Here is a 21,524-nt window from a genome sequence, read left to right as displayed (position 1 = left end):
ACTTCCTCCACCCCCACACTCCCTGCTGATGTGGCAACACAAACCAGAAAAACTCAAGACACCCAAACAGTCATTTCTCCAATTCACAGACTTCCCTGTTTCCACTGTTGAACAGAATCAACAGAGGCTTATTTATGACCTGTGATTTCCCAACTTCACTCCAAAATAACTTCATAAAACGTGCGAGTTTTACACTGCCAGGTTGTTAATTAATTTTTTTTTGTGCCTTTTTGTCAAGTTAATGATGGTAAAACTGAATATGTTTCAATCAGACTGTAATTGGAGTTTGGCCTGGTCCAGAAGTGGAAAATTGGCTGCTCTCCTCAGCCACTTGGTCAAACACACTCACATGCAGCAACCTCCTCTTCACACACAGTCCAACAGAGCAGACTAAAACAACCCCAGGTCTTTTTATAACCCACAGTAAGCTCAGGATTATACTGTTAACCGGCCTGAACTGTCCCCGAAACACACCATCCACCTCTAAATGTAGCAGGAGGCTTTGACTGATATAAACAGCAGCAGTCGGGTGTCCAACTAAAAAAAAAAGAGTCGGACTGATTTAATGAGATACGATCAGAAAAAGAAACGTGAAAGGCCAGATTTTAAACAGTGAACATTCAGAAACGCTGTCTCCCAGTTATGCTTTGGAACAAAACCCCTCCTAAAAAGACGAATGAGAACACCCAAGTCCAAATCAAATACAGCAGTAATGATTTCCCGGCACGTCTCCGTGCGCCGGATCTCTCCTCTCACAGAGAGGAATGGGAAACCTCAACCGATGCTTTTGGTGGTGCAATCGGTCAGGTTGGTTTTGAAAGGTGGCGGTGACCGTGTGGAAGCTCTGCAGCCAATGTCTCTGCCTTTTTTGGCGTGGAGGGATTGTAACTGCAGGGAGACACTTGTAAGTTAACAAACATCAAACATGTCAAGCATTTGAAAGGAGAGCAGTAACAGAGGGATGCCTTTATAAAAGGAGGGTTGTTTTTATGGACTGTAAAGACTTGAAATTGTCAGACATCACGACTGTAGTCGAATTGAAAGCAGTTGGAAAAACACCACTCTTGGTAAATGTTTTTGCTTCTAACTTTTTGCATTGAAAAAAACCCTGTATGTGCATGAGCAAAAATACCAAACACTTCCTGGACCAGCTCCTCAAACTGTGAAGATCTGATGCTTTTCTTTTGTCACAAATTATTAGTTAACTGAATATTAGTAAAACAAACTACTTGACTGATCACCTTGGTTATAACCGGATAGTAACAGAAAAATGTATTGACCAACTGAGAAAATAATCGTCAGATTAATCGATAATCTCCTGGATGATCATCCCAGCTGGATGATGCTCTTTTTAATGGCATGTGACGGTTTTCTTCGCCTGATTATATCATCCATTTATTGCTATAAAATTGTTTTTTTGGTGGATTCTTTGCCGGTTCTGTCTTGAAAAATAAAATTTTTCTTGGTTAAATAAGTGAAAACATTGGGAACACAGAGAAGGTTTTAATTTAAAGGAATAATTGAATATTTTGGGAAAAACACTTGAGATGAGAAGATTGATACTTATGTGTTTTCTCAAATATGAAGCTAGAGCTAGCAGCCGGCTAGCTTAGCTTAGCATGGGGAAACAGCTAGCAAAATCAACCTACCAGCACCACAAACTAACCCGTTATACCTTGTTTGTTTAAGCCGAACAAAAACCTAAGTGTAAAAAAAACAAGTTGCACGGTGACAGGAAGTCGATTATTTATCGGAGTCTCGTCATCGCCGCCTCATTTTTCAGGAGAAATGGATGTAAAGTCCTAAAACTACAGATGCTAAAATCATAACAGCTACTAGGGCTGCATGTCAACAAACCTGTCTCCATGACAACTCAGCATACATTAAAACGTATTCTAAATATACTGATTGATTGATTGATTGATCTGGTAGGTGATTAATGGCACTTTAACAGGTCACATCAGCTGTAGAAGGGATTAAACCTTTGGTCTTTCATTTACAGATTTTTCTCTTCCTGCTACGTGTTGTTGTAAAACCGAATGAGAAAACTTTATTTATATTTTCACACATTTATTGTATTAACTTGATACAAAAGTGCAGAAAAGAAAAAAAAAATTAAAACGTCTTCTTCCCCCTCAAGTGAAAGCAGTGATTAAAAGGAATTTCTTATAAAAGGGGAGGCAGGTATTTTCTTCTCAAATGAAAACGTTGTCGACTTGAGTTTCACTCTTGCTTGATGCAAGCAACAAACCAGCGCCAAGTGACAGGAGCACAAAATTATATAACACAAAACTGTAAATCCTCTTGGCACCGCAGTGCCAACCGGGACCTGGAGGAACCTGGTACCGCCCGCTGGATTATCGCAGCAAAATACACTAGAGCGAGGCACGGAGTGCGGATTATACACTACATTAGAGAGAAATCACTCTGCGTTCTGAGCTTTAGGTTCTCGGTTTGGTGGCGAAGGTGAGGTAACCTGTGTGACCTGGTATTTCTCTGGGAGGTGTGGTGGTCTTCAGGGTGACGGAGGTGTGGTTTGGTGCAGAGGTGGGAGGAGGCGCCTCCTCATTGGCGTCAGGCGGAGTCTGAGCGGAGGGGTCGGGGCCGAAGTCGGGCAGCGCCAGGGACACGGTGCGAATGTCGTGGACTCTCAGCAGAATCTCCAAGGTGTTGATTTCCTCGAAGCCCTGATCCGCCAGAAACTCGCACGTCCTCTGAACCTGCTCGATACAGGGAGAGAACGAACACACCCGACCTCCTGAAGAGAGAGGAGAGAGAGAACAAGACAAAATGAATCTGATGAGTCAATAACAAATATGTCTCCTTCATGTGGGCGAATGGAGGTCAATCTGAATGTGGAAATTCAGAAATGAGAAACACAAATTCTGACTAAATTAGATCATTGGTTTCCACCAACGATCAGCAAATGAAATCAAACTAATTATTAATACTTTTTATGATCAACATTTTTGAAGCAATAGCTGTTCAAAGGGATATTTCAGGTTATGTGGTTGTATGAGTTAGTCATGTATAGTCGGTGCAGGAGAATCAGGTCAGTGCGGTGACAGTAAGGAGACACGTGTGGAAACACCAGCACTGGCAGAGTGATGTGTTGCAGTGCACGGGGCCAGCAGAACAAACGTCTTTAATGTATTAATATTCTATAATTACCTTTAATTACCAAGGTTTTATTGGTAGAGGTGGAGTCTGTCATTCCTGCACCTCATGCTAACTTGGCAGATTGACAAACTCAGCACAGGGAAAACAGTGGAGCTTCTAATCCAGTATGATTTTTATCTGACTGATATTAGGTGTACGGTTTACTGTTCACTCTCTTTAAACTGTATTATTTAAGTTAAAGCTAATGCTAACCCAACAATGCTTCACATTAAAAGCATTCATTTGGTGAAATACATGGTGGCTTTTTATTTAGATTAGTTTTAATATAGCAAGGAGTGATGATGATCCTTAACTTAACTACTACGCAAAGTAGCTGCTCAATAAGTTTTTCCTTTAGTACTCAAACGACACCTGCTGTTACCATGGTAACCACAGGTGCTGCTAAATCAACCAGAACTGACATCTTATTCCTCTATGGCTCTACCCGTACAGGTGTTTTCACTAATATTGCCCAGTTAGACCTCGTTATGTCTTTGGATATTTTTAGCTGTAGCTATCCAGCACTTGCTCAGAATAATCTCCTGTATGTGAATCAAAATAGGATAAAGTTGTACTTGTTGTTTAGCGTAATGGTTTTTATACCTGATGGCTTTTATGTAACTCTGGATTTGACTGCACTTTTTCCTTCCCGTGATCATTTTCTGAAACTTTAAGAGCACCTTCCGGTTCCCTGGTGAAAGTTTTAACACTTGGCTTTTGCATTTCTTTTGTGTTTAGAGGAAATTGCTGTAATTTGATTTTTGTCTCTATTACTTGGATTATAATTCAAAGTGTATCTTAGATTTAGAGGTCGTGAAGTTAGTTGAATTTTAGAGACATGGTGAGCACCTAGCTAAACTTTCCAAGCAGCTACGAAGCCAGTGATGTTAAGGGTCCATTAGGCCAAATTCAGACTATGTGGTATCAGTCAGGTAATATCCAGACCCAACAGATGTGGGATGTTGGTAAAGATTTTGGTTAACGGTCATGCAAGTTCAGATGTGACGTCTGAAATGTCTAAACTGATGACTGTGATCACCTGATCAACTCAAAAGACAAAACTCAACGTTCCCAGTCATGTGTTGGCAATCTGCAGGCTCATTGTGTAGCATTGTGAACCCTGCATTTAATTTACCCGCCCTCCAGCTCTCCTGACCTCATTCAGGACGTCCTAGCTGTTATCTAACATGGCTGATGTTTCTTGGCAGGTATCTTAAAGCCTCTAGCTGCTCCAACAAGCTGAATTGGTTTTGTTGCCAATAGAAGTTACACTGGGTTATGTAAGAAGTCTGGGAAAATACCACAGGGCTTGCAGAGGAATTAATAACAAATTAAACACTGTTATTGCCCTGAAGGAGTTGATTGCCCCAGCATGTCACGTAACTGAGGGTAAAGAAGAGATGCTCACCTGCCATATCTGTTGTAAAATCTAAGCCTCTCTCTGCAACAATCAGAAACAATAACAACTTGATGCTCTCCTCCAAAACTGGGGTGATCTGAGTGCATCTGGGATCTGAACCATAATTAGGAACAGATACAGCCCCGGGAAGGGGAGACCGTAATTCACCGTAATTTTACTCCCAGAGATCACGGCAGATCCCAGGATGTCTGTTCACCATGTTCTTTTGAGGCCAACGAGAGCAGCTCCAACTCCCGGGGAAAGAAGGCGCCATATGAGTACATGAATAATACTCCAAAAGATTGCACAATTTACCTCCTTGCATGGTTGTTCTGGCCGAGACATGACCACGCTTTGGGGCGAATCAAATCCACCTCAAAGCATCACATCACAAAAGGAAGGTGTGTATTTGTGGTTTTTTCTCTGTGTGTCGTCTCAAACAATTACGCCACGGACAAAGACAAATAATCTAAACCAGATTTCTAAACTTAATCTGGACTGAGGGAGAAATTTAGTCTGACTCCAGGGGAAACCCGGGATACTACAACTACTATTAATAATTTGTTTTCCTTACACCACTTTCAAAGCATATCCTCTCCCTGACAAAGCAGGCCTGTGACCTGCTGGGCTCCAGGCTGAAGTTTGTGGATCATCAGGGGATGAGACGGTGCTCTAATAAACAGAGATCCCCTTCCAGCCTCTAGTCTCTAAATAAAACCCTGCTGCGATCGCAGCGGGAGGGAACAGCGAGCCAAGACAACTTTCACCGGCTGACCTGAAGAGTGAAGAATGTGACTCCAGCTGGAGCGGGCTGGGATTAACTAATGTGCTAACTCATGGCTGTCTTTTTTAACACTTGTACTGATTTTGAATAAAACTTTTCTTTTCTGAGTCAAACTTGCCTTTAAAGAGCAGCTGGACGAACCGTGCAGCTTGATGCTCAGGTTCACATCTGTCTCTTTGCAAACTTCTGCACCATGACATCGTTGTCTGTAAAGGTTTGCAGAGTTTTATCTTCACAACTCCACCTTCAGGCCACTTTCAGACCAGAGAAATGCACTGAATTCACATGATCCTGATTCTTATCTTCTACGATTCTGAAGTGATTCACAAATGCTAAAAATCATCCGTGGAGCAACGGGACAGTGAGCAGCACGCACAAAGTAATCTTGCAGTTTATCTTCAAAATAAAAAAAAGGATGGAGATGTATTTTGGTTTTTAAACCTTCGTATTTAGTTTTGCAAGACAAAGTGGACAATTTACCTTATACCTTATCACCTACAGACTAACTGCAGAAAACTTCAGGGAGCAAAGAAAATAACTCTGGCCCAAACTTTCCCTGGTGTTAATGCTGCAGGAGAGAACGTGTTCTCCACTGATGGACACATTAACGTTAACAACAAATAATAGAGCACTCAACTTTTTTTCCCTCTTTATCCTCTTTACTCCAGAACACACACACACACACACACACACACACAAAAACACACACAATACACTTCTATCTGCGTCAAAGTAAATGCAGTTAACTTAAATAAATAAGTAAATAAAAAGTCTTTTCCTCTGACAATGACCCTCATCAACACCAGTTCCTTTAACTGTTGTTATGTTTCATTTGTTTCATTTGCTCAGAGATAAAATAAGTTGTTAGACCCTGTGTAAGTGATACAAACCGCTGTGAGGTGTTTCAGCAGACAGCGGTTTGTATCAGTTACTCTGCGATCCCGGATAGTAACACACAACCCAATGCATTGTTGTTTTTGGTCTGAACTCAAGCTTACACTGTGTCTACAGAGGCTTTGCAGTGATAACAGCAGCTTCAGTCCTACATCTGTATCTACACGGGATGTGTTCGGGCAAATACTGCTACGTAGATCACCTGATTGTGACACACAGCCATTATAGTTGCGTGAGTGAAACAGGAGACAGAACGCAGCCTGTGTAGACAGTGTTGAGTTATACAGAACTGTCAAATGCCCATTGTGATGGATGGCTGAAAATACTGGTCAGAGTTCTGGGTTTTCGTCCAGAGGACTGTGTCGCAATGTGAACATTTAATTCACTTCTTAACATTTGAGAGGGGAATACACAGCGCTGCCATGCTGCTGCAGTATTCATGGGAAAACTGAGCGAAGAGAAGCTGTTCATTTGTCATCAAACCTTTAAGTTCACGTGACACACTGCAGAGTTACTTAAAGAAATACAGATCAAGTCTGCAGAGAGCAGCCTTGTTCTGCCCAGTTCACTGTCTGATAAACATTACAGCAGACTTGGGGATGTTTCACATAGCACTCGTTCCTTCAGCTAACAGGACCAGTGTTCTCCCTCCCGACTGCCATAAACAAAACTCAGTCGTCTCCCGGCAACCAGCAGGAACACACAGGGAGGGGTCGGGTTGATTATTATACAAGGGCGTCTCGAGCAGTCATTACGAGCGTCGACTATCAACCATATATCCACAACGGGGATCTTTACCTGCATGAAACTGCGGAATGACTCTGATTGTGAAGCTCAGGGTCCCTGCGTGTTTGTTTTTGAACTTGCATAATAAGACTCCTAAGTCTTTAAGGGGGCAGGGAGGGAGGGCTCGGCTCTGGCAGGATTCACAGAACAGCTGAATGCAGGGCCGGGCTGCGGGCCAAAACACTGGCAGAATTACAACTTAGAGGAAAAGAAGAGAAATATTTCACTGCCTCTTGTTTCACACTCTGTCCGGTGCAGTTAACCGACTCTCTGCAACTTTCTCTTGAGCCTGTGAAAAGGTCTGTAGTCACATTAATGGGATTTTCTGGCCAGAGCCAAAACGATTACTCAATTAATTCATTAGTCGATGGAGAGAAAACACAATCAGCAAGTTTTTTGATAATTGATTCATCAACAGTTTGAGAATTTGCCACTTTTCTTTGAGCTTAGTTTTGGACTTTTCGGTTGAATACAAAAATCTGTGCGAAAACATAATCGATAATGAAAATAATCGCTAGCTGCCGCTCCATTTGTCACACATATATTATTATTTGTCGTTTGTTTACATTTCGGCACATTAGCACCATTAACGTTAAGCAGAATTAGCTATTAGCAGTTCCTGTTTGCAGCGTACCTGTGGATATACAGGAAACTATCACTGGATCATTGTTATACTGAAGAAAATGTAAAACTGTGACGACTCTCGAGCAAGTTCTGCAGTTGTATGGAGTTTTTTTCTATGATTTCTAAGCAGATTTATGGATGTTGATCTGTGACGGACGTCTGAGTTAATGATATGATATCCCCAGAATAAAGGACCCACTCAATCTAAAATTATGCGTCGCGTCTGTGCGTTCAGATTTGACTGAGTTATGACCCTGGGAATAAGTCCAACGTTAATGCAAATTGTGGCAATTGAACGTTAAGTGTTTTCCTCACATCGCTCCCTGCGCGGTTTGAAAACATCTGGTTAGACTGACATGCAGAAAGAGTAGAACGTGAGTTTTGTCTGTGGCTGAATGGATGAATTTTACACTTCACAAGTTGATCTCAGCTCAAAGTATCTTCCTACCATGAGGTGCACGACACCTCAGACTCTCTGCAGGTTCACTTTGTTAACTTTTCGATGTCTCTGTCTTTGGCTGTGGAAGCGTTTTGGAGCAGCGGTTCTCAGCTTGGCTCCGACTCTCTGGGGAAAACATCCAGTGCAGCGGGAAGTAAATCAAGCCTTATGGAGCCACATTCACCAGCTCTCTCCCTGCTGCATAACCCTGTATGGTCATGGGACTGCTTCTACAATGGCTGCACTCTATTTATCTGTATCTGTGTGTGTGTGCGTGTGTGTGTGCGTGTGTGTGTGTGCGCGTGCTAGGGTCAACAGCTCATGAAAAGAATATGTAGCAGTGGCACCATAAAAGGGAGTCAGAGAGGAGGTGGGAGAGAGTTGCAGAGCAGCATCTTCTCTCCTCCTGCATTCCTCTTCATATTGGGGATTAGTTTTTAAATTCATGCTGCATTTATGAGCCTAAGGAATATTAGCTTTCAGACTCATAAAACGCCGATCCTGTGCATCTCAGCAGTGTCGAGTCACGCACTTTTTTTGAGAGCCAATTCATTGGATAAATTGATTTGAGTAGAAGGATTTTGTTGTTTGTGCTGGCAGCATGTGATATTGTTTATTTAAACTGTGACACAAAGTACTGAGGAGTTTTCCTTCTAAAAAACATGAGAACACCGAGGGAAACTCAGTCAGATTAAAACAAACAGTCACAGATCTGATACCAGACTGTTAGTGGAACCAATACTGACCTTGCAACAGATCCACATTAAGTGAGACATATTAGCCCACAGACTCAGGCTTTAGTGTCTGGGTGATATCCAAAATTTAATATCTTGATACAGGTCCAGGCAAAATATTGCGATATATGATAATATCGTTTCAGGTATAAGCGGTGCTGCCACTAAACAGCAGTTCAAAGTTTTATTTGTCACATGCCAAGGTGCAATGTACAGTAAGCAAAGCAGTGAAATGAGGGTCGGACTCGGCAGCAGGACAAACTGCTAAACTGACACGATTTTTTTTTCCAGTGTTAAGAAAAATATTGCATATTACGGGTAATACCGCGATATTCAATATTTTAAAATACATAGAAATGATCCCGTATAAATTCTACATTGAGGTATTTACATTTTAAATTCAGGCAGATAAAGCTTTGGCATCAGGAGAGAAAAGTTGGATCGGTGCATCCTCAACAAATGCTAGAAAGACAGGCCTCACTTCCTCAAACTCCTGCAAAGCTTCTTGACTTTTTTGAAGACAAAATGGCCGCAGTGCTAAGGGGTCTGTTGCTATGTGCTCTGCCTGAAACGCACAGAATCTGAGTTCACCTCTAAACACTGACCACCTGGGTGAGCTGCCAACCTGCCCGGACATGCTGCTGGTCCTGGTTGTCACAGAGACCTCGACATGCTTTATGCCTCGCCGGCTGACTTTATATTGTTCTCCTGTGACCAGGAACTAGCACATGCACACAAGGACAAAGTTCATGGGAGCAATGCTGGCCAGGATCGATGGTTGTTCTGGGCGTGCAGCGTGAGGGGCTGCAGCCTGGGGGGTGGGGGGTGGGGTGGGGTAAAATTCACTGGCTGGTATTTTAAAATGTGTTCAGTCATAGTCATGTTCCTGCTGCGCCAGGTCGAGTCACAGGAAAGTCATCATCAGGTGGTGCTGAGTGTGACCGTACTGTACATGTACCACTGCAGCCAAACACCTTACATTATATTAACTCAACAGAACACCACAGTGGTCTTCAGTCATTCATTCATCCCGGTAGTTAGCTCTTTATTTAGAAATAGTGTTGAACCTAAAATGGGAAATTTGTAAAAGATCACATTTTGGCCTCAACTACAGTTTAAAGTTTAAATATCCTGCTCAGACAAGCTGAAATGCAACATTTAGATGATCTGCTCCACTAAACTATCAGTGTAAAGCATCGTCATGATGTTTTATATGTGATAATAACAGCTGGATAATGTCAAATGTTTCTCAGAATGGGCTGAAAATTAAGTCAGACCACATTTTTGATAAACTGGGTGTAACATTTTGACTGATGATGAAATAACAACAGTGACCAATAATGTGTCACCTGGATATTTTCATTTTAAATCGGTATCATGATATAATTTGTCAGAAATGTGACAGCCCATTTGAAAGAGTAGTACCTGGTGACAAAGTTATTCAGTAAGTTTTGATGGGTATTTTGCAGCTTTATTTTCAAGTTATTATGTAATGTGGAATTATTATCTCGCTAACTGAGAGATAAACAAAATGTATGCAGACCTTTTTCTTCATCATGCTTTTGATTTCAGAGGGATGGGTTACTTCAATTGATGCTGGTTCCTGGTTGGTCATAGATATAAAACCAATAAGCTCGTCATGTGTTCATTCATTCAATCATTTAACGTCAAACATTTTTAGTTTAGGAAGACATCTGTGAACTGCAGTTACAGACGACAGGTTGAAATGCTCTGAAGAGTCGGCCACCTGCAGCAGAGTGAATAAAAACACAGCTTGTTTCACTAGTTGTGAAACAATAAGGTGTAACAGGGAACTCTGGGGAATTAACGGTCTCCCTGTAAGCACCTCTCTGTATGCCTCTTACACCTGGTGTGTTTGCCAGTTTTTGAAGCAAATAACTCGATGTGCTGAGCATTTACTGACTCACTGCTCTTGACAGGTCTTACTGTCACCAGAGTCAGAGCTAAACACGGAGAAGCAGCGTTCAGAACACATCTGGAACAAACTCCCAGAAAACTTGAGATTTGCTCCATTTAAATCAAGACTTTTCTACATTTAATAAGTTACAGCTTTAACTATTTATTCATATCTTGAGCTACAGTATTTTTTATGCTCCTGTTTTATCTGTTTTACCCTTGTTTCATTTGACTCTTCTACACTGTGGGTGCTGAGCGTTCTCCGTTTCGTCCTGACAGAGCTCAGCCTTCATGCCCTCAGGTGCTCGTCTTTATGTTTCTTTAACAGCTGCACACACACACACACACACACACACACACACACACACACACACACACACACACACACACACACACCACACACACACACACACACACACACACACACACACACACACACACACACACACACACACTTCACTGGTGCCAGCAACACACAGTAAAACCTGTCCTGTCTAGTTTGTATTCATCTTTGAAATTTTTCCAAAATACAATGTACTTTATTTTTCAAAGACATAGAGACCATTTCACACACCTTTATCTTCTCACACTTCAACTGCTGCAAACAAAAATCAATTTATCATCTCCAGACTACAGAGCTCAGCCGCCAGGCTTTTAACAAGATCCAGAAGAAGTGACACATCATGCCTGTTGAATCGTATATAAATGTGTCTTTATATAATCGCCTGGTGTTTCTTTACTTAATGTCTTTTATATTTTACATGAATCACTTTTGATTGCCTTGTTGTTGAAAGGTTGAAGGTTGTTTGTCCTGGACCAACCAGAGGCAGTGAGCAGCCTCGATCTCACACCAATTCACTTTCTCTACTGGTGAACAGTTAATCTGCCTTAAATTGTCTTATGGACAAAATAAAATGAAAGCCATTCCTCATTCTCACCCCACAATTTGAGTAATAATACAGGTGCATCTTACCTTGTTTCTTCATGGCGGCCTTGGCATGCTTCACCGCGTCCCAGGGCCTGGGGATGTCCAGGAAGACTGCATCTGCCACCCCGGTCACCCCGAACCCGTCTTTGCACACGTCCTGGTTCCTGACAGTGACCAGGTGATCCACGCGGTGCTCCTTGAACTCCATGGCCACCTTCTCCGCCCGCTGCTGGTGAAACTCCACTGTGTGCAGGTGACCCGTGGGGGCGATGGTACGCAGGATGGCGTGGGAGAGAGAGCCGCTGCCTGTACCTGCAACGCAGACGCCACAGGGAGGATGAATGAGTCTGGGTACAGCAGGGAGTTAGATTCACCTGGAGACTGCAGAGAAATTCTGAGACAACATGATGGAAAGTCCATGCACAGTCTTAAATCTACTAAAGGAGCTGGTGATGAACAGCTGCATGTTTGATTAAGACACACTAGAAGTCCTAGCTTACTGCATGTTTGTGCATTTGTACACAGTGTGCCTCAGTGTCCTTGCTGGTGTCAAATATTATTCAAAATGACTAATTTTTGTTGACGCATTCTCACAGATTCACTAATCATATACAAACATTAAACACCAGTGTACATACATACATCCCATACATAGAAATCTGATGACATTAAGGGGAAATAAGAGAAAAGACGGAGGTAAAGGTGTGTCCTTACATCCTCAAGGTATCATTTATAGTTGTACTTTTTTTTCCCCCATCAGTCATCAAACATGCAGCGTAGGGAATGTCACAATTATAGCTTAGTTAGCTGTGATTTTTAAGTCCTCAAGGACCACTGCGATGTTCACACATGGTATTTCACTGTACGTGAGAGTGTCTTAATAACACCCTACTGCCACAGACATGTCCAAAAACAAAATTACTTTTTACCTAATTCTCGAGCTGTTGCAAAATCTAATTTTAACACATTTGAAATAAGTCACAAGCATGAAGCACGAGGAAAGACAAAGTACCAGTGACATGCTGACGGGATGTTTTTCAGACGTCCAAACATCAACGGCCTGGACACAGATTTTGACCAACATTACTATTTTATCAGAACTCAGAACTGACTTTGAGATCTATCCTCCAGCCTGACGCAGTCATAACAAGAAGCTCACAGCTACAACACACACCCACATTTTCACACTGCTGCTGTCTCTCTCTCTCTCTCTCTCTCTCTCTCTCTCTCTCTCTCTCTACTCTGGCTGATAAGTGGATGCTACATTTCTGAGTGGGCCATCTTTGCCTGGAAGCAGCCTCCTGCCGTTCACAATAGCCGCTAATGTACAGTTTGTGAAAGAGTGATGTGAGTGTGTGTGATTTCACAAGAAGAAAAATAACTTCAGTCATGTGACTTGCAGAGAAGGGCGGTGGGCTGGGGGGGTGGGGGGTGGGGGGGGATGGAGCGTCGCATCTAGAGCCCAGCTAGACACCGTCCTCCATACCTCCTCCTTCTCCTGACGTTACGTCACCGCCGCCTTTGTTCGGATGGCGACAAAGAGGGCAATGTTTACCCCACAGCAGCACTTTGACTTGCTAAAACCTCACACTGCTGCACCAGATGGTCTGGGACTGGAAACAACAGCAAGTGGGGAAACTGTGGACCGATTTTGTCAGTTGTAGTAAACCAAAGGAATGAGGATACACAGATGTAAGTAAGCAGATATAAAGTTGAGGAATAAACAACATCTGTCTCATATAAAACCACAGCAGCAGAGACAGGAGGAGACAGAGAGCCAGTAACTGTTTATAATAAGCTTTTCACTTATCAATACCTCCACTGGAGAAGATGTCAATATAGTGTTAATATGTATACAACCAATACAAAACTCCTGAAATGAATACTGTTTATGACGGTGTTAGGACGTGTGGATTTTGCTCTTGTGGCAATTTCTGAGGTTGTGTTTCTTTGTTTGTTGTTGTTGTGTTGGACTGTATTATTGATCATCTATTAGTGAGCAGGATTTCTCCAAAACAACTTTCAGACAGATTTCAATGAAATTTGGTGGAAGGTGAGACAAAATATTTTTCAGTTAAAAATGTATTATTGTAAACTGGCAAGCCAGAAATCACACTGATTCCATAAACTGGTTATCAATTTCACATTAGAGGTGCAATGATTAGTCAATTAATTGATCAACAGAATCAGAATCAGCAGCTTAATCGTTTCATTTTTTCGAGCCAATATACCAAACATCGGTTGCATAGAGTCGGTCGCATAAAACAAGGAATTTGAACACATCTCTGAAATCAATATCTGAAATTATAAACAGGTATTTTTCAGTATGTTCTGACATTTATAGAAAGAAAAATAATCAGTGGATTAATTGATTATGAAAACAATCATTAGCTGCAGCCCTGTTTTACATTAAGTTTTAGTTTCCTATGACGAAACTCCTGTCCTGTATAACTCCTGATACTTAACTGTCAGTGGGGCCTACACATTGTGCAACTTTAAACTGATTTAGACATTATGTGTAAAGCTGCAACTAACGACTAGTTTCATTACAGATGAATCAGTAAATTGCTATTGATTATTCAGTTAATGTCAGAAAAGGAGACCCAAGATGATGTCTTTAAAAATGTCTTCCACATACACAGATATTCAATCTACATTAAAAGTAAACTGATAAAAAGGTTTTATCAAATCTTTACAACTAGCTTGTTAAATGGTTTAAATGATTAACTGATTATCAAAAATAGCAGATTTTTTTTGTTGACCAACTGTTTGATTAATCGGCCATTTCTTTCAGTAACAATAAACTCCTGCAGCATTCCACATATATGTGGCTCTGCAGCAGCATGATAGCTTTAGATGGCAAACTGCAGCCTCACACTCTTGTACTGTTATATAGCCTGAATTTGACTTTGTTAGAGAAGCGCAAACAGACCCATAGATCGATAGTCATCTGTAGAGCAGAGTAGAGATTACTGTTAAGAGGAAATGGCTATGTGGCTCCAGCAGAGGTTTGTCTGAGTGATGGGTACCAACACAGTCTAAACTCGATCCGCATAAACAGACGATCAATCAGCACAGAACCGACTCTGGACCTCAGGCTTCACGCCAGGGTGCTGACGGGTTCAGTTTCCATCCTGGTTGTGCTGATGTAAAGGATGGAAGACGGCCAGGTCCACCAGAAATACCCTGTACATCAGCAGTATTGTGCAAAATCACGTCAGATTTGTTTAAATAAGAAATGAAAAGTGAGCTCAGGGCACAAGTTTTTAACCTGTCTTCTAAAATTGGCACCATTATTCATCAGCGGAAGCATCCGAGTAAACAAAGTGCATTTTCCACCCAAATGGCTGATTGTGGGAGAGCATGAATTTGATAAAAGGGATCTGGCTTTTTAAGTTGTAAGTGCGTCAGTAACCAAAGACAATACTGAGAATATGAGACAAGTCAGTCCTAAGAGCAAGCAAGGCTTGTCAGACAACCCCGGATTGCTTATCATTGTTTGCATTCATTTGCAAGCTGCAGCACAGTTTACTTCAGGTTGCAGATGTGTGCGTATGACACTAAGTACTGGTTATGAGTAAGATTAAAAAAAAAAAAAAAAACATGAGTTACAATCTGATATGACACAAAGAGGAGGAGGGACACATGCCTCAAGTGTTAGTTATGTGGAGATATTTTACAAGCACAAGCACAAAACAATCCCCCCACACAGCCATGAAAACCACAGAGAAATCTGAGACACACCCTCTCAGAAATTGAAAATGTGAGGTTCAGACAGCAAGTCTGTGCAGCTGACTAACCCACTGTTGGAATTTAACATCCGTCTTTTGATGCCACAGTTTTATGGATAAATATGTTATATATTAACATCTTTGAAACTGGCTGTGTGAGGCTCTGCACAGTTTGAGCTCATGAAAAGCATCAAACAAGTTCATCACGAGAGTCTGGAACCAAATTTCATTCAATACTTGTTGAGACAATTCACTCAAAACCACAAATGTCAACCTGCTAGACTACACCGCTCAAAAGTAAAAATTATAAATAATCATGACGTTCAAAAACGGCCTTACACTGTATTTACTTACTATGTTAAATGCATTAGCCGGTGTGCAGCTGGCCAATCTTGCACAAGCCTGTGTAACTGAATCTTTCTTTTCAGTCACGCTCAGAAAGCCACGCCTTGGAGCATTGTATCAGTATTGGCTCATAATAAGTACTGTGGTATTGCATCTGATATAAATGATTCATACTACCACTTCGGAGGTGTAGCTCTGTTTGATCTGTTGGACATGTTTCATAAGATTTGGAGCTGGTTTTAAGGAGGTGGCAGCCACAATCACAATTGCTTCTTTATTATGGATATGATTTTAAAGATATAAAAGTCATGGGGCTCTCTATATCTGTCCTCTCTAGTTTGGTGTGCAGTGTATAAATCAAATGATGATAAATAACCCTTTAATGGGAGCTTTGATGCAAACCTGTGACTCATATCACCGTCTGTAATCTGCTCTCAGAACAAGACGTCAAGTCAATAGGCAACTACTATCCGAGAGGAAGCCGAGATACAAGAGGAAAACATGGTGGGGGAAGGGAAGCTGAGTGTGAACTGTTGCTTTCTGTTCCCCCGTCTATATGAAATACTGCGCAGCGATTGGTTGGAGGAGAAGTAAAACCAGGACAGAAGTCAAAGAACTGAATTTCCCCACAGGCAATTAAGAAATGAAAGTGAGAGAGTAGTTCTCCCCCGTTTTTAACCTGGTTTGGTCTCTATAGATTCAGGAAAGCATTCAACCCCTAAACATTGTTGTTGAGATGCTGTGGGTGGCTGAAGCTGCTCTGTTAGATGGTGGATGTGGCTGTGTGTTGCCATTAGTCAAGTCTGACCAATGTGGGTTTTCAAAGGTTGATGATATAGATATTGATACACATATTTTTGTATTTAAACTGCCAAATGCTATTTTATGCCCCAAGAACTATATGCATCTGATGTAAATCACAGAGGTTTATTTTTGTCAGTATGAAAATGCAACTGCAACAGCAATTAAACCATCATGAGACCAAGTTTATGAAATTCTATCATGGTTACAAGAAAACTTATTTTTCCCTCCCCCATCATATCAGCTGTGAATTAAATATCTAATCCAATACTGGGGCCACTATATTGGTAAACTGATCTGTTATTGTAACTCAGTAACAGTTTCATTGCTGAATTATTTATTTTATATCAGTAAATGTCTATCAAATAAAAGTCGTAAAACCCCACAGACCAAAGTAAATGTCTGCAAAATGGTTAGTTTGTCAGGCCAAGTCAAAAACATTCAATGCATTTACAATAATGAGAAACAGAGAAAAGGAATCAAATCTTTGGATCCTAAAAACTGTAAATAAGCAAATGTTTTGGTATTTTCGTACTTAAATGACTGGTAACAGTGTGGTTACAGGTTAAATGAAATCCAACTTTGTGTGTGTTTTTGTGTGTGGCAAGAGAACAGGGCATTTGTAAAATCTTGTATCCTGCCATGCCGCTTCCTGTGCTGCTCTTCAGTCAAATTTTTAAATCGTCAGCATTTAGGGGGCACTTCCAAGTTCCTCCTTCTGTTATGGAGGTCATTAACATGAACAGACCTTGAGGTGCGGTGAATATTTGCTGAGTATACTTACACTGGACCTGTCTGATGTGAAACACTGATACAGGTGTGAAAAAATAAAACATGCAGTCCATAATTAGCGTCAAACACTCAGCCAGCAGGTTCCAGAACAATCTGCCTCCAAGGTGACTCCTCTACATATGACTGAATGCTCCTTCAGGAGGCTCAGCATGTAGGTTGAGTGAGAAGAGCCAACAAAATTATCACCTCTAATCTCTGCATGTGTATACAGGTCACTGACCAAAAGTCTCCCCTCCACGGGACAGCACACACTGGATATAGACTCAGGCTGAACATTATGAGTCACCACGGTGCCATACAAACGCTGATTAGCACCTCATCGACACATAATGACACTAAAGTGTTGTTATGTGCAGCTAATGAAAAGCTACATTCGAGAAGTAATTTAATAAACCAAGCGTTTTCATCTGCTATTCAAACCATTATTCCTCTGGATTTAGATATGATAACACTACCAGAGTGGTGGTTTTATTCTAATGCATTCTAATGCATTTCCCATTGAAGTGAATGGAAAAATGGTCTCAGACTTTTGCACCCCAGTGTATATGCACACAGATTATTAAATATACATAAAGACAGAACCAGAGTAATGTGACACCAATGCAGATGGTGCAGCCCTCTCCATACTGCTGGTGCGTGTGCTGACTAAACAGATTTCCTGCTGGACTCATTCATCACCTCTCCAATCTCAACTCTCTCAACACACACACACAATTTTCACTCAGTACAATCAATAACGTGACATGCGCAGGGCTACCAGCAGTAAAACATGATGAAGGACTGCACCACACACACAAATATCCTCTCCCACCCCCCACTGCCCTAAGACTGGGAGAAATTGCAGTGATTGCAATTAAATAAATGGATATGGAAGATGAAGGCAAAGCAGAGATTGAAAGAAATCACAGGGGGAAATTAGAGGCAGGACAAAAAGTGACAATGTCAATAAATAAAGAACAGTGTTACATAATTGTCTTAGGCACATCTGTAGCTTTCCCGCGATGTTTAATATAAACAGCTGAGGTTCTGTGTGTCAGAACATCTGGAGAAGGTGTGAGCTGTTGTGGGGGAAAAGATTTGAGGCCTCACTAAATAATAAAATATGAGCTGCAATAGAACAGAATATCCCATGCCCCACCTCCACACGCATGATGCTGGTGTTGGGTAATGAAATAAATCAAAACCTGAAAATTAAATACAGGATTTCTTGGTAGTGAAATGCAAATTTTTCCACGTATTTCAACATGCAAAGCTGCACAGGGGCAGTTTTAATCAGGCTGAAGTGGAACATAGAGGGAAATGATGTTGATACTGAGAATTAACCAATCAATGCTGCTGTATACACAGGAGACATTTCACCTTCAATTCCCCATCGTCCATTTCATACGTGTCAGACAAAAAAGACACACCTCTGTCGTAACTATCTGCACAGGCTGTGTTAAGGTTTGCACAACCCAAAGTACATTTTCATGCTTCAAGTCTATTTCCTTCCATTGGGCTCTGTGGGCTGCAGATACGTGGGGGACTAACACGCATTCATCCTGTGTAGACACTGATAGACAGATAAAGAAGCTGCTTTCACTTTGCTTCTTGTGCAGAGGTTGTCTCATTCTGCGTACACTAATGAGTCACATCTTTGTAGGGATGAATGATATGCAAAAAAAACCATATTGCAAGTGTTTTGCTGGATATTTCGATTGCAATATGAGTCATGATTTCAGTTTGAATAATCAATTCTGCATTTCATTTTCACAGAAATTTTTTAAAAAGAATGATAATGTGATTTCTGTTGGGGCTTGTACCAAACAAACACTTGGCCATATTGTGATTTTGATTATATTTTGATAATTGTGCACCCCTACATCATCACTTAAAAATAAAATAAGTTTGTTTCACAGCATAATGTATTTGATGTCCTTTTTTAGAGCGGCCTTTTTTGGGGCAGTAGTCATTCTGTGAAAGCCTCTTGGAGAGCAAAATACAACTGTTTGCACATCACGCTGTGTAAGTCATGTAATGTGCAATTTGTGCAGGAACATAGACTGACACAAAGATCCCAATGTGCATGTTGAATTCATAAGAGAGATGCTGGTGTTAATTGGCTAGCTTGCTGACTACTAATGGTGGCTCATGAACTATTCTGTTCGCTTGAACCATATATTCCTTGTCTTATCTACCTTGTGATTATTTGTGTAAAATGATTTTGGTCATTATTGCTGAATGCCTTACTTCTGTGGTGGCAGACAGACAGCTGCAGGTTGTTTAACAGGTAAAATCAGTGTTAGTAATAAAGCTAACTAGCTGCAGCTTCTCATAATTGTTGCCAATGAGTAAACACAAAACACCAATGCAATTACTTGTGTGCTAAACCCCTCACATCTATCCAGCCGCAGCTTCTCTGCACCAAACTATGTGATATTTTTTCTTGATTTAATCTGCATCTGTGTGGCTTTTAATTGTTCTGTAAAATTCAAGTGACAACAATGCTTATTATTATACAAGTATTACATCTGACATGAATCTGAATCAACCCTCACCTGATTCGCAGACAACGGATCCCGGCTTCAGCTCCAGCATCATGGTAATGGTGGCGATGTCTGTAGTGTAGAGGATTTGTGTGCGGTGTGGCAGGGAGACTGTCCACAGCTCCGGTGTGGGGTGAAGCACTTGGACCCACCCGCCTTTGCTGCAGGTGACCTTTGACCCATAACGCTGACCAATCAGATCTGTCGAATGGCGAATGACTCCGTAGCGGGTTTGCGTTTGGGCACCCTGCTGCACCTTGACAGGCATCATGGAGTCGTGGCTCAGGTAGACGATGGCGACGTCCCCATCCTGAATGAAGTCTGAATACTCCACAAAACTCATGGTGAACAAGTCCCTCTGCAACAGGGTGGTAGAAGATGAACTGGTGGTTTTACTTCGTTTAAATCAATACAAGTCAACACTATCACACTATCAACAAACAGTGTGCTTAAAGTAGACAAGGACAATCTTCTCAACAGCATATTTCAGGTCCATAGCTCTTTTGAAGCTTTTTCTGACATGCCTGGAACAGTCTTCTTGATCATAAAATTAGAGAACAGAGAACAGAGACATTTTTATTGAACTGTGCTTGTTCTCACGCTTGGTAACTTCCTCGTTTATTGTTCCCTTTACCTACACAGACAGCAATCAGACATAAGCCGGATTCAAGTGACAAGTCATGATGACAAACTGTTTATTTTATTTGTGCTGGCGCCTACATTACCCATAATACAACTGGACTTCAGACAGTTAAGTCAGAGATCAGGGTGTTCCTTGCTTACCTATGTCACTTCATAGTTATCATCAGGTTTACAAATTGGAAATAGCATTAATATCAACTACTAAGTCGTAATTACAATTTGGAAATTCTGGCCAATCAAACAACTATAATGAGACTTAAACTGACCAAAAAGAGACACAAAACAACTACAGAAAATTGCAAAGTGGCTACAAGAGACAAAACTATTACAGTGAGATAGAAAACAACTACAAAGTGACACAAAACTATGGCAAACAGACAGAAAGTAACTACAAAGAGACACAAAACATGCACAAAGAGACAAAATTACCAAAAGGAGGCACAAAATGACAAAACAGACATCTCTTTGAATCTCATGGCTCTTGTTCTGATATAGGGCTGGGGGCCTTTAGCATGTATTTAAAATTGTGGCTCGTTGCCGTGGTAACAGCTCTGCAGCCACAGTGGAACATCTTTAATTTAGAATCAATTTTGAAAAATAACGGTCGTGCTGACCGTTATTTTTCAAATGAAGCATCTTCCATACTTGAAAACCCCATTAACGGTCGTTTAGATTAATTCCTAAACTTCAGAGAGAGAAGACGGATTTACTGAACTGCTTCACCAAAGAAAACATGTCGGACAACATAGAGAATATGTGAGTGACATGAATGAAGGCTACTGCTGTTCAGCTAACGTTACATTTCTGATATGTGTTGAAGAAAATATGGGTTTTGTGTCGAAGTCTGCTTCCACTTCAGACAACGTTAGCTTCCCGTCATTCGGGCTATGGCTTCTAAGTTTTGTTTAACTTAGCCGAAGAAGAGATGCCGGATGGGAAAGATTGTTTAAAGGATAAGGGTAGCCTTGGTAGAAAACATTTGGCCCAAGGGGAAAGACAAAATAACGAGGAAAGATATACTTCG

General features: G+C 41.2%; 1 protein-coding gene across 1 annotated transcript; it reads right to left on the bottom strand.

The window, feature by feature from the left end:
* Positions 1-1,628: 1,628 nt before the first annotated feature.
* Positions 1,629-20,260, bottom strand: trmt61a (tRNA methyltransferase 61A). The gene is made up of 3 exons (XM_022750069.1): positions 19,871-20,260; positions 11,710-11,976; positions 1,629-2,758 (listed from the first exon to the last, which is right to left on the bottom strand). The coding sequence occupies exons 1-3, from the start codon at positions 20,199-20,201 to the stop codon at positions 2,442-2,444; spliced, it is 915 nt and encodes a 304-aa protein (XP_022605790.1). The 5' UTR covers positions 20,202-20,260; the 3' UTR covers positions 1,629-2,441.
* Between the last annotated feature and the right edge of the window lie 1,264 nt (positions 20,261-21,524).

This window comes from Seriola dumerili, unplaced genomic scaffold (assembly GCF_002260705.1).
Source record: "Seriola dumerili isolate Sdu_G_001 unplaced genomic scaffold, Sdu_1.0 BDQW01000149.1, whole genome shotgun sequence".
Lineage (NCBI taxonomy): Eukaryota > Metazoa > Chordata > Actinopteri > Carangiformes > Carangidae > Seriola > Seriola dumerili.
This window is presented reverse-complemented; position numbering and strand designations above follow the sequence as displayed.

Coding starts and splice junctions, on each gene's coding strand:
- trmt61a (XM_022750069.1), bottom strand. CDS start 20,201: ATGAGTTTTGTGGAGTATTCAGACTTCATTCAGGATGGGGACGTCGCC. Junction 11,977..19,870: donor ATCCGTTGTCTGCGAATCAG/GTGAGGGTTGAT, acceptor TCTGCGTTGCAG/GTACAGGCAGCGGCTCTCTC. Junction 2,759..11,709: donor GGCCGCCATGAAGAAACAAG/GTAAGATGCACC, acceptor CTCTCTCTTCAG/GAGGTCGGGTGTGTTCGTTC.